The sequence below is a fragment of the Mytilus galloprovincialis genome, chromosome 3 (assembly GCF_965363235.1).
Source record: "Mytilus galloprovincialis chromosome 3, xbMytGall1.hap1.1, whole genome shotgun sequence".
Lineage (NCBI taxonomy): Eukaryota > Metazoa > Mollusca > Bivalvia > Mytilida > Mytilidae > Mytilus > Mytilus galloprovincialis.
In genome coordinates, this window is record NC_134840.1 from 32,725,877 (window position 1) to 32,751,137 (window position 25,261).

Consider the following 25,261-nt stretch of genomic DNA (forward strand, 5'->3'; position numbering starts at 1 on the left):
TCATTATTTCAAGTTTTAATTTTAATACATTTTATATTCAATACATCTTCAATAACTCAACAATAATGTGGTAAAAGAAATACATGTATATCCTCAGGTAGTAACTTAAATTCCACAAATATGTAGAAGTTCATAATACAATTAGAGCTATGCTTGGAATCTACATCAAGCATGTTATTGACATCATGCTATGCTGGATTTATCTGTAATCATTTTGAGAGACACAAATTTCCTACTGTTGATCTCAGCTGTTATCTATTTCCTTTAATTGTTTTTCAATGTCTAGTTTTCTAGCCTGTAATGTCTGTATTCTAGATCTGTTTGTTTCTAGTCTGTTTTCTAATGCTTGTATCAAAGGTCCACTCATTACTTCAGTTATATGGCACAGAGATTTGGTATAAACTGAAAATATAAAATGGTACTCATTCTCTATAATTTACAACCAGATGCTCCGCAGGGCGCAGCTTTATACGACCGCAGAGGTTGAACCCTGAACGGTTGGGGCAAGTATGGGCACAACATTCAAGCTGGATTCAGCTCTAAATTTGGATTGTGATTAAATAGTTGACACAGCATAGGTTTCTGACACAGAATGAATGTGGTCTAATGAACTTAAAATATTTTTTTTGCCTTTGAGCAATTCACTATGCTGTTGAATATTAATCCTCTCAAAAAAATGTTTGAAGAAATTTTCTTTTTATGTATGAAATCTGAAATGAGAAAAATTTAACCCCCCCTCCTTTTTTTTCACATCTCCCTTTCCCTTTTTCCAAAACTGATCCCAATTCAAATTTCTAATGGAGTTTGCAACAATAACTTCTCATTTAAATACATCATAAAATATTAAAATGTAAAAAAGTGCTTGTTATCACTAAATGGTAAAGATTGTTTTAATTTATCAGTTGGTAGTAAAAGTGAATATACATTGTATATTGTATAAAACAATGATTTAAGTTGATTCAACTACTATTTTGGACAAAAAAAGATAACTCCAATTGAAAATTTCTTGCTATTGCACAATATTGTGCAATTAGATATTTCTTGCTATTGCGCAATACTGTGCAATTGAAAATATTTGCTATTGCACAATACTGTGCAACTGAAGATTTCTTGCTATTGTGCAATACTGTGCAATTGAATATTTTTTGATATTGCTGAATACTGTGCAATTGCACAATACTTAATATAATAATTTTGGATCCTGATTTGAACCAACTTGAAAACTGGGCCCATAATCAAAAATCTAAGTACATGTTTAGATTCAGCATATCAAAAAAGCCCAAGATTTCAATTTTTGTTAAAATCAAACTTAGTTTAATTTTGGACCCTTTGGACTTTAATATAGACCAATTTGAAAACGGGACCAAAAATTAAGAACCTACATACACAGTTAGATTTGGCATATCAAAAAACCCCAATTATTCAATTTTTGATGAAATCAAACAAAGTTTAATTTTGGACCCCGATTTGGACCAACTTGAAAACTGGGCCAATAATAAAAAATCTAAGTACATTTTTAGATTCAGCATATCAAAGAACCCCAAGGATTCAATTTTTGTTAAAATCAAACTAAGTTTAATTTTGGACCCTTTGGACCTTAATGTAGATAAATTTGAAAACGGGACCAAAAATTAAGAATCTACATACACAGTTAGATTCGGCATATCAAAGAACCCCAATTATTCAATTTTTGATGAAATCAAACAAAGTTCAATTTTGGACCCTTAGAGCCCCTAATTCCTAAACTGTTGGGACCTCAACTCCCAAAATCAATCACAACCTTCCTTTTGTGGTCATAAACCTTGTGTTTAAATTTCATTGATTTCTATTTACTTATACTAAAGTAATTGAAAACCAAGAATAATGCTTATTTGGGCCCTTTTTTAGCCCCTAATTCCTAAACTGTTGAAACCAAAATTCCCAAAATCAATCCCAACCTTCCTTTTGTGGTCATAAACCTTGTGTCAAAATTTCATAGATTTCTATTTACTTAAACTAAAGTTATAGTGCGAAAACCAAGAAAATGCTTATTTGGGCCCTTTTTGGCCCCTAATTCCTAATATGTTGGGACCAGAACTCACAAAATCAATCCCAACCTTCCTTTTGTGGTCATGAACCTTGTGTTAAAATTTCATAGATTTCTATTCACTTTTACTCAAGTTAAAGTGCGAAAACTAAAAGTATTCGGACGACGTCGACGATGATGCAGACAACGACGCCAAAGTGATACCAATATACGACCAAAAAATTTCAATTTTTGCGGTCGTATAAAAATGTTTGGTTAAGTTAACAAGAATAATGTTATCACTTTGTCATGACAGTTAGGTTTTATGGTCTGTGTGTCAGTCCGTTTATTACTCTGTCCAATATCAGGTTTACATTTTGTGTTACAGTGATTTACCATGAAAATGTTGTCACATCAACTTGAAACTACCGTAAGTACACATATTCACTATGATGATAACTTTTTAAAACTAAAAATGGTATATTATGGAACCAAATTATGGTTTTGACCCAGATTTTGCAGTTCACTTGATATGGAAATGTGATAGTGCAAGAAATGGAAATGTATTCTTATTTCATATACTGTTGAATTTGATCATTTATTCACCAATAAAATGATGCATTTGCTCTAAGATAATCAATTTCATGCAAAAGTTCCAAAGGAGAGCTGGAATTCATTTCAACTATTTTGACTTATAAATTTTTTATCATTAAAAGATGTCAAACATATATATTCCATTGTTTTACTAAAAGGGGTCATTTTCAAGTACTGGTACATTTAAAAGGAAGATTATGTTACATCAATTGCTTCAGTAAAAGATGTCACTACCTGATACATTATGAAGTTTGGTAATGAGATCTAAGTCTGTTCCATCTGTTGTTTTACTGAAAGCCTCCTTTTCCTCTTGACACAGTATTCTTGGTAACTGTACTAAGGAATCCATACAAGCTTTACCTATTCCTTTACTTGGTTCAATATAAAATGGTACTTCTTTTCTTGCATACCTATAATTTCAGATAATATCATTATTGTGTTCATGTGTACGTAACTTAAGGAGTTCAAGTTTTTGGAAAAAATAAGTGACAATGAATATAATGACCTTTTAAATATTTGATGGAAGTACACATATTGCCTTAAAATTTAACATCTTGTCTTTTGGAGAACTTGGTGTTTGCTTAACTCGCTTATATCCACCTCATTTGGAATTTTGTTGATAGTCGGCTCATTGATATGTTTTTAGATGGCACAAATAAAATCATTCATTATAAAATTAACAGTCATTGCAATCAATTAATATTCATATTCTATAACTTTGAGTAGATCTGACACTGATATTTTTAAGTTTTACTGTATACTTCAGTATCAGATCTGAATGATGATTAATTATTCAAAAAAAGTCTTAGAATTGGATATTCATTTCTTAAGTTTCAGCGAAGCCAATTTTGCACATTCTGAGATGATAAATGTTGTTATACTTTTTGTATATGTTAGAAATGACCGACCAGGAATTGTCTCATCAACTTTAGGATTCAAATGTTGTTTAAAGTATTAATCATCAATATAAGATGAAAATAAATAAATTGATGAAAAATAGTATCCAATGAAGCTTACAATAATGACTTACACTACAAACATGTGACACATTCTATTGTTTACTATGGAACCATCAGACATTACAAGAATACTGTTTGACAGAAAATATCAAATATGTACAGCTCTGTTCTTTCCAAATAACTTAATTCATTTATGCTATTTAAATACATACTGAGGAGGATAGTCTTCCATAGCTTGATTGATTGACTGAAAGCAGGTCACTTCTATTCTGTTTAACTGTAAGGGAAACATTATATTTATTCATTATGTAATGCTTGTATCTAGCTAACTTAGTTATTTCCAATAATTGTCTTATCTTAATTTCATCACTATGTCTAATTTGTAGAAATAACTTATTTGAGAGGTTTTTATGGTCTCTGTTGAAGGCCTTACAGTGACTTTGAGATGAAGAAGAGCAAAAAAAAGTGCTGCTCCTTAGCTTTTAGTGTGCTTTTGTTCATATCCTTTGTTATGCCCCACCTACGATAGTAGAGGGGCATTATGTTTTCTGGTCTGTGGCTCTGTTCGTCCGTCCGTCCGTCCAGGTTAAAGTTTTTGGTCAAGGTAGTTTTTGATGAAGCTGAAGTCCAATCAACTTGAAACTTAGTACACTTGTTGCTTATGAGATGATCTTTCTAATTTTGAAGCCAAATTAGACTTTTGACCCCTATTTCACGGTCCACTGAACATAGAAAATGAAAGTGGGAGTTTCAGGTTAAAGTTTTTGGTCAAGGTAGTTTTTGATGAAGCTGAAGTCCAATCAAATTGAAACTTAGTACACTTGTTGCTTATGATATGATCTTTCTAATTTTAATGCCAAATTCGATAATTACCCAATTTCACGGTCCATGGAACATGGAAAAGGATAGTGCGAGTGGGGCATCCGTGTACTTTGGACACATTCTTGTTTTTCTATTATTTTTCACTATAAGTTATTGAGATATCAACCATATCCTTTGTTTAAGAAATAATTGATGCAAGCTATATTTTACATGGGTAGGCATTATATTCGTGATTATTTTTGCCCAACGATAGTGAGGTAGTTTTAACATGGGTAGGCATTATATTCGTGATTATTTTTGCCGGAACGAACGTGAGGGCTAAAATAACACAAATATAATGCCTACCCATGTTAAAACTGCAATAAAGTATAGCCTGCATCAATTATTTCGATTCTGATTAGGACAATTAAGGTAATTTCTATGTCCGATGTGTATAAGTGTAGAGTGATTGTGTAGGGTCTTCCATGAACCTCCCTTTTTTAGTTTGTAAACAAGCAAACGACTGGCAATATGATTTTTCAGAGTGAGGAATTTGAACAGCCAGCATGAACGGGTGTTGTATCTAGGTCAAATATGTCAATTTCCAATTGCAACACATTACAGTTATAATAAATGATACAGGTACAGGAGTTTCTCGCTACATTGAAGACCCATTGGTGGCCTTCGGCTGTTGTCTGCTCTATGGTCGGGTTATTGTCGCTTTGACACATTCCCCATTTCCTTTCTCAATTTTAGTAACAAAATGAACATCATTTAAGAGTTTGGAAGTTAATGAAATATATTAAATGCATACCAATTGGATAAAATTCATTATTCTACAGTAGTGGATATACACATGTGCATGGGTTTATTCACAAAGCAAAAGAAGCATGTTATATTAGAATTTTCTATTATTTTTCACTATAAGTTATTGAAATATTTCCTTTATCCTTTGTTTTTTTTTTTATTCTTCACTTTAATTTATTGAGTTGTCTCCTATATCCTTTGTTTTGTTTTTATTTTTCACTTTAATTTATTGAGTTGTCTCCCATATCCTTCAGTTCTTATTTTATCTTTCACTTCAATTTATTGAGTTATCTCCCATATCCTTTGTTAATATTTAACTTTCACTATAATTTATTGAGTTGTCTCCTTTGTCCTTTGTTTTTTTGTTTTTTTTGTTTTTTTTTTATTTTTCACTATAATTTATTGAGTTATCTCCGATATCCTTTGTTTTTTTTTTTTATTTTTCACTTTATTTTATTGAATTGTCTCCTTTATCCTTTGTTTTTTGTACCCTTACATCCAATCACAGCGCTCCTAATTTGACTTCCTTCACCTGCCTTGGGTACAAAAAAGGCCAACCTAATGCTGGGAAAATTTAATACTACCATTTTCCCTATACTGTGACATAAAGATATAAAGAATTCTTATGACATGTTTAATGCAAAACTGGGCTATTGTGAAAACCTTGGCTATAATAAATACTTGTATGTCCTCATTACTAAAAGAAACATAGATCATTTTATGTCCCCACCCCTACATGCTGGTTTACCTCATTCTCTTCTTCTTTCAGAAAAGCCTTAATAAACAACCTGTATCCAATCATATCTTATCTTTTTTTATAAAGAATGATAAATAGTTCAATTTAAACAGATAAAATGGACAGTTCCATTCAATTTGTATTCATTTTATCAAAATTTTACAACAAATGCAACAATTCAAGATTTTTCATACTAATCTCCATTCCATGCTTTAGTATATGCCATATTGTGGTTAAAAATTTCAGAGCTTGTTATAAAATCCATTATTCTGTCTTGAGATGATGAAAACAAAGATATTAGACACTTTAAACATTAAATATGCAAAATATTCAGGTGTAAAGTTGCCTTTGTTGCCTATATTAATCAATAAAAAAGCTGAATTATGTCCCTTGGGAGTATTAATTTCCAACAAAAGTCCTTTCAAACAGTAGGAAATGAAAAATTATTTGTGTCCGATATAATAAAAGAAAGAAACTACAAAATGAAGCACTTTTAAAATATTTGTTGCCAGAATTATCAAGAATGTGAACAATTCTTTACACAGGAGAGTATAAATTCTATGTAAATTTAGCCTCATGTGGGCCTCTTTTTTCTTAGATGAACAATTCTGACACTGAAAATGCTTCTAGTGTGACAAAATATTGCCTTATTCCATAAACAGTACAAACTAAACCAGACAATTTCCCATTTTAATAGATTATGTTTACAGAAATACCCAAGTGATACATTTAGGGAATTACGCAGAAAAAAAGGCAAACTATGTGAAAAATATTTGTCGCCACTTGAATTCTGGTGTTTCCAATTGAAAAAATCATTGCAAAAGGTGAAATCAAATACAAAAGAACTATAATATGCTGCATTTTATACAATATAGTTGATATTGACATCCTAGAATAAAGTTTAATATCATTACCAATCCATTTGACTTATCATGATGACTCAGCACTTTTCTCAACACAGTATTGTTCTCAGTGAAAAATTTCTATTCTTTGTGATAAAAATCAAATGTACTAATCAAAAGCTTCAAAAAAGTATAAAAGAATTGAAGTCCGATTGACTTTGATTTCCCTTGCTATCTTCAGTATAGGGAAAGCGGTACTATTTATTCTGTCATAGGCGACAATAGTAACATTTTCTAAATTTACCACTTTTTAAGATAAAAACCTGGATAAAACAGTTAAATGTTGTGTTAGTACTTTATAATTCTGTTTTAAAAATTAAAGCTAAATAGTAACATGACAAACTTCCAACGGAGCTTGTTTATGTTATCCATGCCCAATGTCATTTTGCACTAAATTTATGAAATTTTGGAAGTCTTTTCGAATAATTCTCTAGAAAATATTTCAATAGGTTTCAAAATTTATATTGTAAATATATACACTGCAGTTATTCATAGATAAATAAAAAATATATTGTACATGTATCCTTACATCCAATCACAGCGCTCCTAATTTGACTTCCTTCACCTGCCTTGGGTACACAAAAGGCCAACCTAATGCTGGGAAAATTTAATACTACCGTTTTCCCTTTATCTTTCACTATAATTTATTGAGTTATCTCCCATTTCCTTTGTTTTTTTCTTACTTTCACTATCATTTATTGAGTTACATGTATCTCCCATATCTTTTGTTTTTATTTTATCTTTCCCTATAATCTAATGAGTTATTTCCCATATCCTTTGTTTTCTATAATTTATTGAGTTATCTCCAATATCCTGTGTTTGTATATTATCTTTCACTATAAATAATTGAGTTATCTCAATGACTCTCCTTAGTTTTACTATAATTTTTCACTATTTGTTATTGAGTTATCTCCCATATCCTTTGTTTTTCTATTATTTTCACGATAAATTATTGAGATATCTCATATATCTTTTGTTTTTATTTTATTTTTCACTATAATTTTATCTACCATATCCTTTGTTTTTCTGTTATTTTCACTAAAAGTTATTGAGATATCTCCTTTATCCTATGTTTCTTTTATTATCTTTCATTTAAAGTATTGAGTTATTGTCCATGGTGTGATTCCTATTAATGAAAAAGGGTAATTGGCTACTGAATAATCTCCCTTGAACATTGATTTTGTTGTAAATAAATGAGTTACTTTTTTAATGTGTAAGTAATTCATTCTTTCTCCTGTGATTCAAGATTTGAAAATAGGTAACTGAATTACTTGAAGTTATCATGATCCTATATTCATAAGGATTTGTCAGTTATTTTTTTAAAACAAATTTTAATTTTAAAACTTTAAAAGGTCATTTCTTTGCATACATCAAAAGCTTTTTATAATTTTGGTCTTCTTGAAACAATAATAGCATTCAAAGAGAATAACGGGTTTCCATGTCAAATGAATGCCTATGCTCCAATAAGAATTACAAGATACAATGAAACATACAATTAATGTTATAAATTGATTCCCCTTGGCATTGATTATCTCATAATGAAGAACACATATTTTTTTAGATTCATTTTATGAAACCTTTTTTTATTGCTTAGTGATAAGCACGAAAACACTTTGTATCCAAAATGGTAATGGAATTTGACTCTTAATGAAACTGAACACATCTCCCTACTCTCTCATGTAAAATCAAAATCATTGATTGGGCCCAGAACTTTGTAAAAGAAATGTCATATAAAAAAATTAAATATAACAATTTTTTTTTGTCAACAGAAGATAAATAGTAAAAAAAAAAATAACTTAAATAAAAATAAGCAAAAAACAGGTTTTTTTTGGTTAATTGTTTGGTAAAAATACAACTTGTTATAACTTCTGACAGTTAATTTTGGAATATTTCAATTCTATATACACATGGAAAGCATACATCAATCTTATTTAAAACCACTCACTGAATAGGTTTCTGAGTAATCCCCATGACAATATTTCTTCTCTTTTTTTATGTTGTTAGGTAAATTAACTCCTAAGACATTATACATTTAGTTCTAGTAATAAAAACCTATGTGTGTAGCTTAATCAATTATCTCCCCTCATCTAACACTTATGTTATGAATATTGAGTTAACTTCAAGGTGAACCCCTGATCTTAGTTTTCCATGAAGATAACTGCAGCAACTTGTCAGTTTGTGGTCTTGTAAATTCATAATACAGTGTAATACAATCTGAAAAATTGTTTCCTTTAAATGCACTTACTTTTGTAGACTTATCTTCATTAAATACTGAAAATATCAGTCCAACAAAACCTTCATCCATCATTTGATACATAGCTTGAGTTTGTACATCTGAAAAAATAAACAAATGTAAAAATATATAGGTTGCCTATGTAAATTGTGAATAAATGAAGGAATTTGATTTTAAAAATTAGATTTTTTTCAAACTTTATCATCAGCATTTTTATCATTTGGATATCATTTACCAACTGATAAAAGAATTAAATGTTTACATATTTATTAAATTTATTACAAGACTGTATAGTTAAAGCAAGTAGTTATATTTAGAATGAAATTGTCATCACCAAATTAAGTGAAATATTCATACACAGAGAAATGTGAAGACAAGAAACCAACCTAACATTGTAAAATGCTTATCTTTGTTTTGATTTCTTTTAAATCACCTACAAAAATACTCATCAACATATGATTGTCTTTGTGTTATGAGGTGATTAAAGAACATCTATGAAATACTAATGTTGTATGAAATCTTACCAACATGTGACGGCCACACAGTAATATGTGGATGTGAATGGTACCAGCCTAGTACTCTCATTGGTCTACACAATTCTTTTGCCATTCTCTAAAATAATATATTTATCTTTTATATATTTATTGTGTTTTTTCTTCACAAAATTTTGAGTGTTTAACAAATTTATAACTCATTTTTCAAACTTTCAAAGGCAACTTTGCAACAAAAGTTTTTACTTCCATTAAAGTTGGGAAATAAAAATCCCTTTCTTTTAACTAGCTACTGGTATAAGATTGTATACATGTAATTTTGCAGGCAATTATTTTCCAGAAAAAGCTATGGCATTTCAATATTTCAACAAGCATTGTCTGGAGTCTAGAATTCATTTCAATCCTTTAACCTGACTTGAAATCTTGTTTTGGTACTGACACACTATTTTATTTTTTGTTCCCAAACATCTCCTTCCACTAACTAGACTATAATTTGTAGAAATTTAAACCCACTATTTGAAATTAGCACATAAAAGCTACCAGGAAAATGACTGCGACAGTAAAAATTTCAATATTGATAAATATTATTCCTAACATCCTTGTTTTTCCCATATTTTTCTGAAGTACTAACACAGCTTAGAACAAACGATATAACTTACCAGTTTGTTTGAACCAACAATATATGGACTATTTTCCAAACAATATGTCAAGTCCACTAAATGGGCAATAAAATATAATTACTATTACACAAGGATTTGTCCTTGCATAATTTAATTCATTTTATTCAAATTAAATATATATATTATATATATGTACGTTCACAGTAATTATTTTGATGACAAACACTTAAATCAGTAGAAAAAAAACAGGTATTATTAGGCATTATAATACTATCATAATTATTCAAACTACATATTTGATTTATGTGTCAGAAATTAGCATCAGTGTGTGTGTACATAAGTTGAGAATTGTGTCCACTGCAGAAAACTCATGATAACTGTACCTCTGCTTTAGTGGAAGCATCGGATAACTGTTCTGGTGATATTTCTACTCTGTCAGCCTGTTTATCTGATCTCTGTAGCATGATAACAGCTGAGATGTGAGATATACGATTCTCGTCAATCTAGGAAAAGAAGAAAAAAAGTAGAAATTTTTATTCCATAGGTTAATGGATGAAATATGAAAAAATGAAGAATTGGACAATCGTGCAACCATCAAATGTGAAGATGTTAATCTATCAGGGAGAAATTTAATGCAATCTTCAATAAATAATCAGTTTCACATAATGTTTACAAATAAGTTTTGGAAAAGAAATTAACATACTATAATGTGCTTAATGATATGCATACATTGTATATAGGACCATTTTTACTACTATTATAGACCAAAAATTCTATTCACACATAATTGTTGCAACTGCTTTAAAGGGGCATTGGTTGTCAAATTCATGTTCACTGATTTGACTTTAATTGTCATTTTTGATTTATAATGCATATAACATACTAAAACATATATCCAAATTATAAAAAGTCTAAAAACAAGAATGTGTCCAAAGTACACGGATGCCCCACTTGCACTATCATTTTCCATGTAATGGCTGCGCCCATGAACAAAATTTTGTAGCAGTACATTTTGAGATATTTTAGATATTACGGAGATGTAGAGTCTTTTAAAAGTGGTACAGATGATTTTGTTTCAATGAATTGACATAAATATATACAAAAATATAATGTCTCGTCAATATTAGCCCATATCCATGCACCGCAGATGAGCTGAGCACAATGAAGTATAGATACCATAACCGTTACGAGTATTGAAGTAATTTTTCTACTTTTCTATATTATTACAAGAAACAAAGACAAATATATACAGTCCCTGGCATCACTTAGGGTTTTCTATAAACATATAACCAGTGGTATTATAACGATACAATTCTCAACACAAAAGACAACTACATCATACATGTACATGTAGTGGCAGCACCAGTAGTCATATAAAACTATAAATCTGAATTATTTTTAATCCAACATGGCATCACAAGAACAATTTGATGATTTGAAGACCCTTATTATGGGAATAGATAAGAAAGTTACTGTTTTTTCTACACAGCTGAATAAAGTTGAACGCAACTTGACAAGTATGATAAACGAGGTGAAGGCTGATGTAAATGTGCTCAATGTTAAGTACGAAACCTCCCACAAAGAGCTTAAATCTCTTCGTAATGATTTCACATAGCTCGAAAGAGGGGTTCAAGGTATGGATGCACGGATTCAATTCATAGAGAATAATAAACTTGAAAAACAAAAAATAGAGTTACAAAAGCAAATTGATGACCTTAAAGAGCAAGCTGTTTTACTAGAAAAACATGATAGGAAGTATAACATACTGATATACGGTATATATGACACTAAAAAAGATGAGAATGTGTATGCTATAACAAGAAAACTCTTCAGTGAAGACATGCATATTGACGAAAGAAAAGCTAATGCTTTACCCATCGCAAATGCACATAGAGTCCCTACACATGGGAAAGGTCCAAAGCCTATCATAGTTCGTTTCCTTCATTTTGGGGATAAGCAACTTATCATGTCCAACGCACACAACTTAAAAGGGAAAAAAATACGCATTCTTGATGATCTGCCAAATTTCAATGAAGGAGGAGAGATATTTACTTTCGCACAATGCATACAAAATAAGAAAAAGGGACAAATTACAAACAAGAATTCGAGCAAAGGGGGCCCACATGACATTAGAGACACGTAAAGATAGTTCAGAAGAATAGTCTACATGGGGATAACTGTTGTACTGCAGTTTTATATACTTTCTATATATACTATTATAAGATAAAAACTGGTCGCTATATAAAATGTCATATATATAATACTATTGAGTATATAAATTAACTAAGACTATAAAAAGATATAAATTTAATAATGAATTCTAGAACAAATTATATATAACATTGAAACAAGAATTTTGAATTGTTTAGATTTCTATTTACAGGCTTTAGATTGATAGTTCATGTAGTAAGTATAGAAAAAAAAAAATTGTTGCTTTTTCATTTGGCTTACATTTTATTTTAAGTTTTGCTTCTTTATTTTTGCTCTATTTTGTTTGACTAGCTTGATTTGATATATTTTATTATTTATTTTTTTTCATGGCTTTTCTTGTTATGTTGAATAAATGCATGTATGCTTTAGCTTACATATAGGTATTATATGTTATAATGTGATTTAATTTGATTTTTTATTTTTTTTTGCTTTTTTCGTTCCGCATTTTGTATTCAGGTGTTGATATATTTAGAGAAAATGCATGCTTTAGTCTATTCGATGTGTGTGAATTTATAAGATCACCTTAAGAAGTGTATATATAAACAATTGGAGGATGTGCGGGTTGCCTTTTTTTATACCTTTAAGACTCTACATTTCGTAAAAATAAGCATTAAGATTGAAATAAAACATGTACATTTTGTACCTTCAATACTCAAAAGGGGATAGAAATTTATACATTAAGGTGAGCTTTAAAAAATGAATATTTAGTTTTTGATCTCAATTATAGTAAATTAACAAATTGTGTATGCTTATTTAAATCCAAAGATGCAAAGTGACACCTCACATGTTGTAGTGTTGTGATATAAACATATAAGACAAACTTGACCAGATCAGATAAGGAAGCACAGAAACAATGGACATTTTGTGGTTTTGAGGTGCTTCTTGTGTGATCTCTTCTCTTTTGTCTAAACAATTATTTAATGTTTAAACCTAAATTATTAATTATAAGTTTGTAAGAAATGGTGTTTAAATATTGAGATGCAGTACATATTATTATGCAGATCAGTACAAAACTTTGGCCTAATTTTGATCTAAAAACAAATTGAGTTATCTCCCCTAGAACACATGTAAATCTACTTTAAGATCAGAAATATCTTAGTTTCATATTATATGTTTTAAATGTGTTTCTTTTTCTTTTTTGTTTGTTTATTTTATGTATATTATATTTATTACAAAACATGGATTTCTGGTATTTGGCATATATATGAATATTTTTTTTCAGGAAGTGAAATACAATGAAATCAGTCCTGATGTCTCGCATGAACTATTTTTTTCCTTTGTTTTTGAAAATATCATACTTCACAGTTGAAGAACAAATATCATGATGGAAGGAAAAAACATTAAAATAATGTCCTATAATTGTCAAAGACTTCACATGAAGGAAAAACGGGGCGATATTTTTGATTATCTTAATTCAAAAGATTTAAATATTTATTGTCTCCAGGATACACATTTTATAGAACAAGATGAAGTTTTGATAAAAAACCAATGGAAAGGCCATTGTGTTTTCAATTCATTTGCTTCAAATAAAAGAGGAGTTGCTATACTGTTTAAAAATAATTTTGACTATAAAATACACAAAGTTAAAAAAGATGGAGATGGCAATCTGGTGGGATTGGATCTTAGTACTGAAGACAAGAGATTTACTCTGATAAATGTTTATGGGCCAAATATTGATACTCCCTGCTTCTATGACAAATTAATAGAAATTATAGATTTCTTTGGAAATCAGCTCTGCATTATCTGTGGGGACTTCAATCTTGTTCAAAATTTCAACCTTGATACCCATAACTATATAAATATAAACAATCCAAGATCTAGAGAGAAAATTTTAGAAATTAAAGAATATAAGAATCTTGTCGACCCATTCAGAGAAATATACCCTGATGTTAAAAGGTTTACATGGAGAAGGAAAAACCCTTTTAAACAATCTAGATTAGATTTCTTTTTGATTTCTGAAAGCCTTATAGATGACATTTGTGAAGTAAACATTGGTAATAGCTACAGGTCAGATCATTCACCAGTGATTTTGACTTTAAAAATAAATGAATTTATAAAAGGTAGAGAGGCCTCTGGAAGTTTGATAACTCTCTCCTTCAAGATCCTGAATATGTAAAACTAATAAAACAACAAATTACTAACACAGCTGAGCAATATAAAATGCCAGTCCATAGAGGGGATGCTTTACATAGTATTGATAATTTAGATATTGATTTTTCAATCAATGATCAATTATTGTTGGAGACCCTTCTCCTTGAGATTAGAGGTAAGACTATTTCTTATTCAACATTTATAAAAAGAGAAAGGACAAAACAGGAAATCCAATTGACTGAGGAGATACAAAATTTAGAAAATGAGGTAAGTGCAGAGGACACTCTTGATGAAATAGAAGCCAAAAAATGTCAACTTAGAATTTTGAGACAGAACAAGGTTAAAGGTCAATATGTTAGATCAAGAACCCAATGGATTGAAGAAGGAGAGAGGCCAACAAATTTTTTTTGTAAATTAGAAACACAAAACTTTGTCAATAAAACTATTAAAAAACTAGTAACTGATGAAAATACTGTAGTAGAAAATCAAAAAGAAATCTTAAAACAATCAAAAATATTTTATGAGAAACTTTACAAAAGACAAGGATGCCTTAAAAAAGTAAACCTATCAAAAGAATTACCATCTTTGACATCTAAATTAAATGACATCGAAAAAGATTCATTTGAAGGTAACATTTCTTTTGCTGAATTAACACAAGCTTTGAAAAGGATGAAAAATAATAAAAGTCCTGGGTCAGATGGTTTTACTGCAGAATTTTTCAAAGTATTTTGGATAGACATTGGAAAGTTTGTTTTGCGGTCAATAAATTATTCATATCAGATAGGGGAAATGTCTGTCACACAGAGGCAGGGAGTTATCACATGTATTCCTAAAGAAGGCAAGTCAAAACAGTTCTTAAAAAATTGGCGTCCAATTACACTTTTGAATTCAACATACAAACTAGCTTCTAGTTGTATCGCTGAGAGGATAAAGTCAGTTCTAAACAGAATTATTGATTCTGATCAAACAGGCTTTATCCCGGGTAGATTTATTGGGGAGAACTGTCGACTTATATATGATATTTTACAATTTACAGAAGAAAATGATATCCCTGGTATATTATTACTCATTGATTTTGAAAAGGCCTTTGACTCTATATCATGGGCCTTTCTTTTTGAAACACTGAAGTATTTTAATTTTGGAGACTCTATTATTAATTGGATAAAAACATTTTATAATGATATTACATCTACTGTCACCCAGAACTGCTGTCTGTCAGACTTTTTCCGTGTGGAGAGAGGCTGTAGACAGGGTGATCCTTTATCTCCTTACCTTTTCTTGCTATGTGCTGAAATATTAGGCATTTTAGTAAGAGGTAGTGATGAGATAAAGGGTATTACGATAGACGATTCAGAGTATATCTTGTCTCAATATGCAGACGACACATCACTTATTTTAGATGGGTCGCCTTCCTCGCTGGATGCATCTCTCCGTATATTACAATTCTATGCTGAGATATCAGGACTGAAAATTAACTTAGACAAAACAAACGTTATATGGATAGGTAGTAAAAAACATAGCCAAGACAAAATATGTGTAAAGTGGGGACTGAAATGGGGTTTCAGTACCTTCAAATTATTGGGTATCACTTTCTGTGTTGATTTAGATAGAATGTTAAATCTAAATTATGCTCCTCGAATACAAGAAATAGAAAAAATATTACAAAAATGGTCAAAACAGTCACTTACCCCGTTTGGTAAAATAACAATTATAAAGTCATTAATTATATCAAAATGTAATCATCTGTTCCTGTCCATCCCAGGTCCAGATGATAATATGATAAGTCAACTTAATAGTTAAATCTATTCATTCATTTGGGATGATAAGCCTGACAAGATAAAACGTGATCGTCTATGTCAGGAATACTTCCGAGGGGGCCTAAAAATGATTAATTTGAGAAATTTTATACAAGGGTTAAAACTTACTTGGGTTAGAAGATTATTTAGGTCAAAATCTAAATGGATTCAATTATTTACCTCCACCCAAAATATAAATTTTACAGAGTTGGCTTATTTTGGAATTATTAAAAAGTCAAAAAACAAATTTTGGGATGAAGTTTTTCATGCCTGGAAAACTATGTCAAAACTCAGACATCCATTTTATTTTGAGGAAGTCATTTTGACATCTATATGGCATTATGAACATATCAAAATTGATAATGTCAGTGTTTACTATAAAAATTGGGCACATCATGTGGTATGGACTGTAAATGACCTGTTAGATGAACATGGAAATATATTAATGTATGAAAAATTTGAAATTATGTATAATTTCAAACCCCATGTTTCTACAGTTTTATGGACTTATATTAGCACTAAAAAAGTGGCTACAAGACATTGGAATCAACACTGAAAGAGAAAAAAAACATCAGGCTATTATACCTTTTAACATTAATATTTTCTTCAAGTCCGAAAAAGGCTCAAAGGACATGTATACTATTTTAAATAAGGGAATTTTACCTACAGATTTTGTAGCAGAAAAAAAATGGGAAGGTATTCTTAACAAAGTTGTAGAAAATTGGAAAAAAATACACTTGTGTGTTACCAAGGTTTCAAAAAACACTAGGTTATGTTGGTTTCAATATAGAATTATTCATTATATTTTAGGGACAAATGCTTTACTTTTTAAAATGAAGCTTGTTAATTGTAATTTGTGTACATTTTGCAAGGAAGAGCCTGAAACTATAGAACATTTACTTTGGGGTTGTCATATTGTAGCCGACATTTGGCACAATCTAAATTCATGGATTTTCGATAAGGTTCTTATCGAAATTCCACTTAATTTGAAAATTGTCATTTTTGGCCTTTATGAAAATTATAAACTGAATTTTATTAAAAATAAAGTTATCTTACTGACGAAGTACTTTATTTACAGATGTAAGATGCAAGATATAAAACCTAATATAAAAGGTCTTCAAAATTACATAAAAGAAAACTTGATTTTAGAGAAACATATTTCTTCAAAATACTTAAGTGTGGAAGAACACAACTTGTACTGGAACCCCTGGGCTAAGGTCATTAATTAAATATAAACATGTATGTATATGAGCATTTGAAATTATTTGTATACTGATATACCATACCATATGTATGCTCATATATTTCTTGCACTACTAAATTACTATATTAATGAAAATGTTATTACTATACTTAATCCATAGATTTCTAAGTGTTAGTTCATAGAATGCTTATTATGCTTATTTATTTCACTTGCTTGCTTATTGTGCCACAAGATAAATATATGTTGATACTTGTAAATTCATGAAGAAATAAATAAATTATATAAAAAAAAAAAAAAAAAAAAAAAAAATCATTTTCCATGTACAATGGACCGTAAAATTGGGTAACAAATCTAATTTGGCATTGAAATTAGAAAGATCATACCATAGGGAACATGTGTACTATTAAAGTTTCAAATTGATTGGACTTCAACTTCATCAAAAACTACCTTGACCAAAAACTTTAACCTGAAACTCGCACTTTCATTTTCTATGTTTAGTGGACCGTGAAATTGGGGTCAAAAGTCTAATTTGGCTCTATAATTAGAAAGATCATATCATAAGGAACATGTGTACTAAGTTTCAAGTTGGTTGGACTTCAGCTTCATCAAAAACTACCTTGACCAAAAACTTTAACCTGAAGTGGGATAAACGGACACACAGAGGAACAGACGAACGAACAAATGGACGGACAGACCAGAAAACATAATGCCCCTCTACTATCGTAGGTGGGCATAATAAACAATTTTAAGGCATGGGCTCGATACTATGAATCATCGTTTTGTTTGTATTTCAATCTAGTCGCCATCTTGTTAACTATCAAGTCGACCAACCATACTTCTACTTCTACTTCTATGTGGTTAATCTGCAGTCGAAATTTCCATAACGCAGATATATTGTGCGCGAGTGTCAACCAGTACACGCTAAGTTAAAATAAACAAAAACTTGTGTTTTTACAGGAACAAAAACGAATAAAATTATGTGATGTGTGCAGCAACTGTACAGGGTTAAAATCAGGTATCAATAGTTACGCCAGAAACTGCCACACACAGACCCAGAAGGTGTCTGTTATCGTGGCTTGGATGGCACTTTCAGGTACTTGGTTCAAGTCAACAATTGTTCTGGGCATGAAACTGTATTTATAGGCATCCGTTGAAGTGCTGACACTGGAAAACCTGTCTCTGTGGTATTGCCGGATTGTTACAGTTGGTCTCCTGATGCAATCTGGGATAAGATTACTGCAGACAGTCAGATTTATAAGTGATATAAACATAAATCACCTTATTGCTACTTGTCCCCCTTGACTGGACATTTTAAAGGTTACTGTAAAATTTTGACATCACAATAGAAAATATCTGATGCCACAATGGAAAAGTAAATTTTGTATGACGTCAAAAGTTCAACAGGTGCAGATTTTCAGGTCTAGCGGAACAGATTCTCCAAATAGCGATAAGGTGTATAATGGTGGTGTTCCGTTAAATAATATCTTCTTCTTCCTGGTAGGGGAAAGACTCAGTGATTCCCTATATAATCAACCAAAATATTCCCAGATGAAGAGGGTGGGGAGGGCAACCCGGGCAACTCCCCCTCCCCCTAAATCTGCCTCTGCTTAATGTTTAACATATTCATATGATTAAATAGTCAGACAGGATCCTTCAAACCTAAGTTGGAGGAACCACCTTTAAAGGATTCTAGGGAGGGTGACATGCAAATTGCTAGTCCATATAATTATGACTTCTGGCAAGGCTATTTTCATTTTTTTCTGGGACGCCTTCCTTTGTGCAAGGCTATTTAGTTTTTTTTTTCTAGGAAGGCATTTGAAAAAATTAAAATAGCCTTGCCAGACAAAATAAATATTTGGACTAGCAAGTTTCCTCTGGGAGATCGTTCAAAACAGCAAGATATGGGGATAATTTTGCATTATATTAATCTAAACAGTTCTGTTTGTAAGCTTGTCAAATCTTAAATTATGTTAACGACGCCAGGAAAGAAGCTGTAACGTGTACAGTAACAGAGTAAGTGTTGTTTGATGTATGAAGTATAAATTAAAATACAGTTAGAAAAATTATCCCATTGGCATACCTCGCCTATCAATAACCCCATTACTTCCTCTCTTTCTGTTGACAAAGCATGTGTCAAACAAACCATGTACGCATCTGACTCTAGGCATACACATTTTATAACCATTTTTAACAAAATGTCATAGTCAACAGTGAATCACTTGCATAGGTTTTCAGCTAGATCTCTTCATTTCGCACCTTCTAAAGAAAAGAATGCTCAGACGTCAAAAAGGTTGTAAAATATAATAGTTGATGAGTTTTGTTAAATTTATAACATTATATTGCAAATTTACATGTTTGCATGTTATATAATTGAGTTTTTATAGTTAACTGGGGAAACATTCCAAGGAACTGACACATACGGTAGGTATACCTTATGATGCATCCAAATACCAACATCCAGTGAGATGCAGTTTGTATAAAAAAAAGAGTATAAAACCACAGAAGTTTGAAATCCTATCAATAAGGGAGTCAAAATATACCAAAGTCGACTATCACAGTAGAGCTTCTCTCTCGAAGAGAGAAGCGACAAGATTGAATGGTATGTTATAAGAAATATTTATCTCTTATGTTGGGCAAATTAACCCTCTTGCTGCCGGAGGGACACATATGTCCATACTTTTATTTTATACAAGCACCTGTTTATTTCTGTATTTATTTCTTATTAAACATTAAAAATGATACGGTGTATTGTTTTTTTGGGGGGGGGCCTTCAATATTACGTCATGTGGACATGACGTCATATATCGGATGACGTAATAGCTGGTCCTTGTGACGTCACATACGTTTAGCTACTGTAGCTGGAATGATGTCTCAGCAAAATGATGACATTGATTACAATGAAGACGGAGATGAATCGGATATCAGTGAAAATGAAAGTGGAATGGAGACAGACGAGGATATGGATGAGCCAGGTGACATTTCTCATGGTCCATGGATATGTGTACCGACGGATGAGACTTATGTTATGCCTGTAATTCCAAACGATTTTGTACAGGCACCTGCACCTCAAAACCGCCCAGCTGTCACCGCCCGACCAATTGATTATTTTGATTACTTTACAGTAGATAATGAAAACGATACAAATGTGATAGATATTTTGGTATCTGAAACAAATAGATATGCAACACAAACTATTCAATCCAACCAACAGCCTTTACCCACTTTTTCTAGGATGCATCACTGGATACCAACTGACCGTACGGAAATGAGAGCATTTGTTGGGCTGATGATGACAATGGGGATGATAAAAAAACCAACCATCGAATCTTATTGGAATAATATAAGTCAGGAGACACTTACCTATATCACTCACCATCATTTTCGCAGATTTTCAGTAGAAACAGATTTCAAAATATTTTACGTTTCCTACACTGCAATGATAACAGAACTGCTATTCCTAGGGGTTCTCCAGGTTATGACCCAGGACACAAAATTAGGCCAATATTTGATATTTTGAATAACACTTTTCATACAAAATACAATCTTGCAAGAGATCTAACAGTAGACGAGTCCATGGTTGGATTTAAAGGAAGACACAACTTAGTTCAGTACATGCCTGGAAAAAAATCGCATCGATGGGGTGCAAAACTGTTCGTTTTGGCCGAGTCTGACACTGGTTATACTAGTCAAGTGATGTTATATTCAGGTACGTATTTATACTAGATATTAAATTAAACCACAGATACATGTATATTAATGTCTGGTAAATTTGACTTTAATTATAATTACTCACATAAATAAGTTATGTGCTAACTTAAATTATAATGTTTCTGAGCGAATAGTTGCAAATCATTATGTTAAAAATTAATGACTTAATATGTCAGCTTGTGTCACTTGTCATTGCGGCCATTCATATTTTAATCCAATGTTTATGTATTTAAAGATTTTTTTTGTAGAAGTAACCATTTTTGTATGAATAATATGCTGTATCGCTAATTTTTAAACTCATTGCAGGTAAACAAGCAAGAGTTCGCAGAGCTGTACATGGTTTAGGATATACTGTAGTCACAGACCTATCCTCCAAACATCGCGGTAAAAACCATCATCTTGTACTAGACAACGCATTTACCAGTCCTACTTTATGCCGGGATCTGTATACACACAATATTTACAACACAGGTACTGTCCGGGTGCACAGAAAAGGGATGCCTAGATCTTTTAAGACAACTAGAGTTGCAAAAGGGGAAAGAGTAGCAAGACAACAAGGACCCATAATGGCCATGAAGTACGGAGACAGGAAGGAAGTCACATTCTTATCAACATTTGAAGGACCTAGGTAACATATTTTCTTCTGAATTCATGTACACAATACAAATTTTTGATATGTATGTATGCCAGTTAACACGCATGTTCATTGAATTGGGTCAATTCCGTCAATAATTTAACAGCCTTCCGTCAAAAAATTAACAGGCTTTCTGTCAACACATTAGGTCCTCCGTCAACAAATTCACAGGTATTCCGTCAACATATTAAACAAAACAAAACTTTCTTCTGTCATCGAAATATTTTCAGCTACCTAAAATTAATCAATTAGGTCATGAATGTAGGTTAAATTAACAAGTATACAATGTGAGAAAAAGGTAATTTCGTATATATATACATAACATAACAAATATGTTTCAAACCATTAATCAGTTATTCATTCAGATAAGTTAATTATATAAATACTTTAGAATAAAAATGTTACCAAAAATACTCATTTCAAGATCAGTAACACCATTCCGTTTTCAACAGTTTAAAAAGAACCGAAAACAGCAGAAGTGTGGAGAGACATGTTCCAAAAGTTGTAGATATATACAACAGAAAAATGGGTGGTGTTGACCTTGCTGACCAACATATTCAAGTGTATGACCCTGACTTTAGATCTGTGAAAATGTGGAAAAAGTTGTTGGTAAACATGATATTAAGAGTAGTAGGTAGGTGTGCCATTTAGCAATATGTTTTTAAGTACACGTAGTTATTAGTTCCTCTAGTCGTTTTTATGCAGACATCGTTGGTTTATTTTAATTTTCTTTGGTTTTCGGTCGTCAGCATCTATACATCAATAAATTTAACAGCTATAAAGTTAATTGAAGTTTGATGAGGTTATGAATTTAGTTGTAATCATTTCAATTTAACGTTTTAAACTTATTGTTATCTATGTATACAAAAAAAAGAAAAATTGATAAAAAAACGTTTCGAAAAAAAGTAAGTTTTCATTTCTCCGGGAAGTAATTGTTCGTTCATCTTTTTTTTTTTAATTTCATAGGAAACGCATATGTATTGTATCAGAGGAACAGACGACTACTCCCTAAGATGACAAGGATGGAATTCCATTCCCAAATTTATCACCAGTTGATTGGAGATTTAAGAGTTGACAGGAATATTCCGCGAGGGCCATGCAATGGAAGTCGACGACTTGTTGAAAGACACTTCATTGAAAATTTGCCAGGTAGTTATGATCATACATAGATTTTAGTAGAACTAAAATAGATAAAAATAAGTATCTATAGTTTTAAACTGGCCTGTCCTTATTTACAAAGGCCAAATAAATAAACAGATGAAGTGATATCTAAAAAAGAAAGTATTGATTTAGAATAAGATAAAAACGCCTTAATTTATATGTACAGTGCCTCAATATTATTGTTCATTTACAAAAGAAATTATAGATTATATTGTATCATTTTATTTATATATAACTGAATTAAAATAATGATAACCTCATTTATTGTAGGAAAATCACGGCGTCCATGTCATGTGTGTTCCAGACAGACACTCGGAGGAAGGAACGAAAAGAGGTCACATGTCCGTACATGGTGCCCGGATTGTAACGTGGGACTGTGTCTGGGATATTGTTTCCGCATTTATCATAAATGTCAAAATTTTGCAACCCATCGACGGGGTATTAACGAGGAATAAATAAATGAAAAATAATAACAATTTGTTTTCTTTTTGTATCATTTGTTGATTGGTATTAATTATTACGGCAAATGAGACAGATTTATTACAAATTATACATTTCTCCCATACTAAAAAAATATCTGTATTTCTAAAACAAATATTATATATACTATATCAGCGAAAAAATGTGTTCTTGTTCTTAAATTTATCTGAGAAAGAAACTCAATATACTAATAGGATTAATTTAGAGCAACAGACGTCGGATTACACAAGATAACGTCAAAAAAAGTACGCAATCTACTACAATATATAGATATTATGACGTTCATTAATTCAATGACGTAACGCATTCAACGACTTTGGGATATAAAAAATAACAAAATATAGAAGATGAAATGTTTATGAAATAGCTTACATAGGTTTTTGAGTTTTAAATAAAGAGCAAACGATGTAAAACAAAGGTTTAATTTTTGCCATTTTCCCGTATTTCCTGGCGTATCAAATGCAACCTTGAAAAACGGTCGGCAGCAAGAGGGTTAAAGAAGGCAGTGGCTATTTGACCGGCACCGGCAAAATAGCAAATTTGCTATTTAGCCGGCTCTGATTAAATTATATCTCACTGGAATTAAAATATTAGATTAATAATTAAATATCAAATTTTACATTTAAAAACTTTCGTTACTGTTACTCATATTACTCTTAAGTATACTTTCACTAGCTATTGAAAAATTCAAATTAAAGAACAAAAACTGGGAAAATATACGAGTTATATCAACTGACTAAGACATGACCGAAAGAAATGTATTGGGGAAAGGTATACCTCAGGCTAAGCTGCAGTTGTGTGATTGTTTCACAAAAATGTATCTCTTATCATGATCATTGAGAAAATATGTTTGGTTGGTTTTTTTTTGTTTGTTTGTTTGTTTATTTTAGTATTTGTATTTTGTAAATGTCGGCTGGTATCATTTCTGTATAGGAATTTACACCAATAAAATTATTTGATTTGATTTGATTTTATTTGTTTTACTGAATTTTAGGTGAGAAGTTTCAATCGAAAAATTGTGGATAACAGTTGGAGAAAATTTATGAAAATTGTTAACAATTGACTATAAAGAACAATAACTCCTTAAGGGGTCAATTGACAATTTTGGTCTTGTTGACTTATTTGTAGATCCTATTTTGCTAAACATTATTGCTGTTTACAGTTTATCTCTATCTATAATAATATTCAAGATAATAACCAAAATCTGCAAAATTTCCTTAAAATTACTAATTTGGGGGCAGCAACCCAACAACAGGTTGTCCGATTTGTCTGAAAATTTCAGGGCAGATAGATCTTGACCTGATAATTAATTTTATCCCATGTCAGATTTGCTCTAAATGCTTTGGTTTTTGAGTTATAAGCCAAAAACTGCATTTTACCCCTATGTTCTATTTTTAGCCATGGCAGCCATCTTGGTAGGTTGGCGGGGTCACGCCACACATTTTTTAAAAAAATATACCCCAATGATGATTGTGGCCAAGTTTGGTTTTATTTGGCCCAGTAGTTTCAGAGGAGAAGATTTTTGTAAAAGATTACAAAAATTTACGAAAAATTGGTCAAATTTGACTATAAAGGGCAATAACTCCTTAAGGGGTCAACTGACCATTTTAGTCATTTAACTTATTTGTAGATCTTACTTTGCTGAACATTATTGCTGTTTACAGTTTATCTCTATCTATAAAAATATTCAAGATAATAACCAAAAACAGCAAAATTTCCTTAAAATTACCAATTCAGGGGCAGAAGATGGTATGGTATGGTCCAGATACTTATATGGTCCAGAAAATATACATTTCTTTATTCATCGTTTTTATTGATCATGTTTACT

General features: G+C 31.0%; 2 protein-coding genes across 3 annotated transcripts in view; one reads left to right on the forward strand and one right to left on the reverse strand.

The window, feature by feature from the left end:
- Nucleotides 1–19,702, reverse strand: LOC143067744 (lys-63-specific deubiquitinase BRCC36-like). Its single transcript, XM_076241237.1, has 7 exons — nt 19,531–19,702; nt 10,532–10,651; nt 9,562–9,649; nt 9,050–9,138; nt 3,771–3,835; nt 2,834–3,009; nt 1–402 (listed from the first exon to the last, which is right to left on the reverse strand). The coding sequence occupies exons 1-7, from the start codon at nt 19,633–19,635 to the stop codon at nt 245–247; spliced, it is 801 nt and encodes a 266-aa protein (XP_076097352.1). The 5' UTR covers nt 19,636–19,702; the 3' UTR covers nt 1–244.
- LOC143067743 (uncharacterized) overlaps nt 19,678–25,261 on the forward strand; it is a 17,364-nt gene continuing 11,780 nt past the window's right edge. The window contains exon 1 of one of the 2 annotated variants that reach the window (XM_076241236.1): nt 19,678–19,740. The gene's annotated coding sequence lies outside the window, so the exon portion shown is untranslated. Of the gene's footprint in view, nt 19,872–25,261 lie in introns of both variants that reach the window. The other variant, XM_076241235.1, reaches the window with a different exon arrangement.

What these genes read in the sequence shown, in the direction of transcription:
- LOC143067744 (XM_076241237.1), bottom strand. Translation starts at nt 19,635, where the DNA reads ATGGTTATAAAATGTGTATGCCTAGAGTCAGATGCGTACATGGTTTGT. An exon ending in ATGCTTCCACTAAAGCAGAG is followed by an intron (nt 9,650 to 10,531) that starts GTACAGTTATCA and finishes ATATTATTTTAG; the next exon opens with AGAATGGCAAAAGAATTGTG. An exon ending in CAAACTTCATAATGTATCAG is followed by an intron (nt 403 to 2,833) that starts GTAGTGACATCT and finishes TTATATTTTCAG; the next exon opens with TTTATACCAAATCTCTGTGC.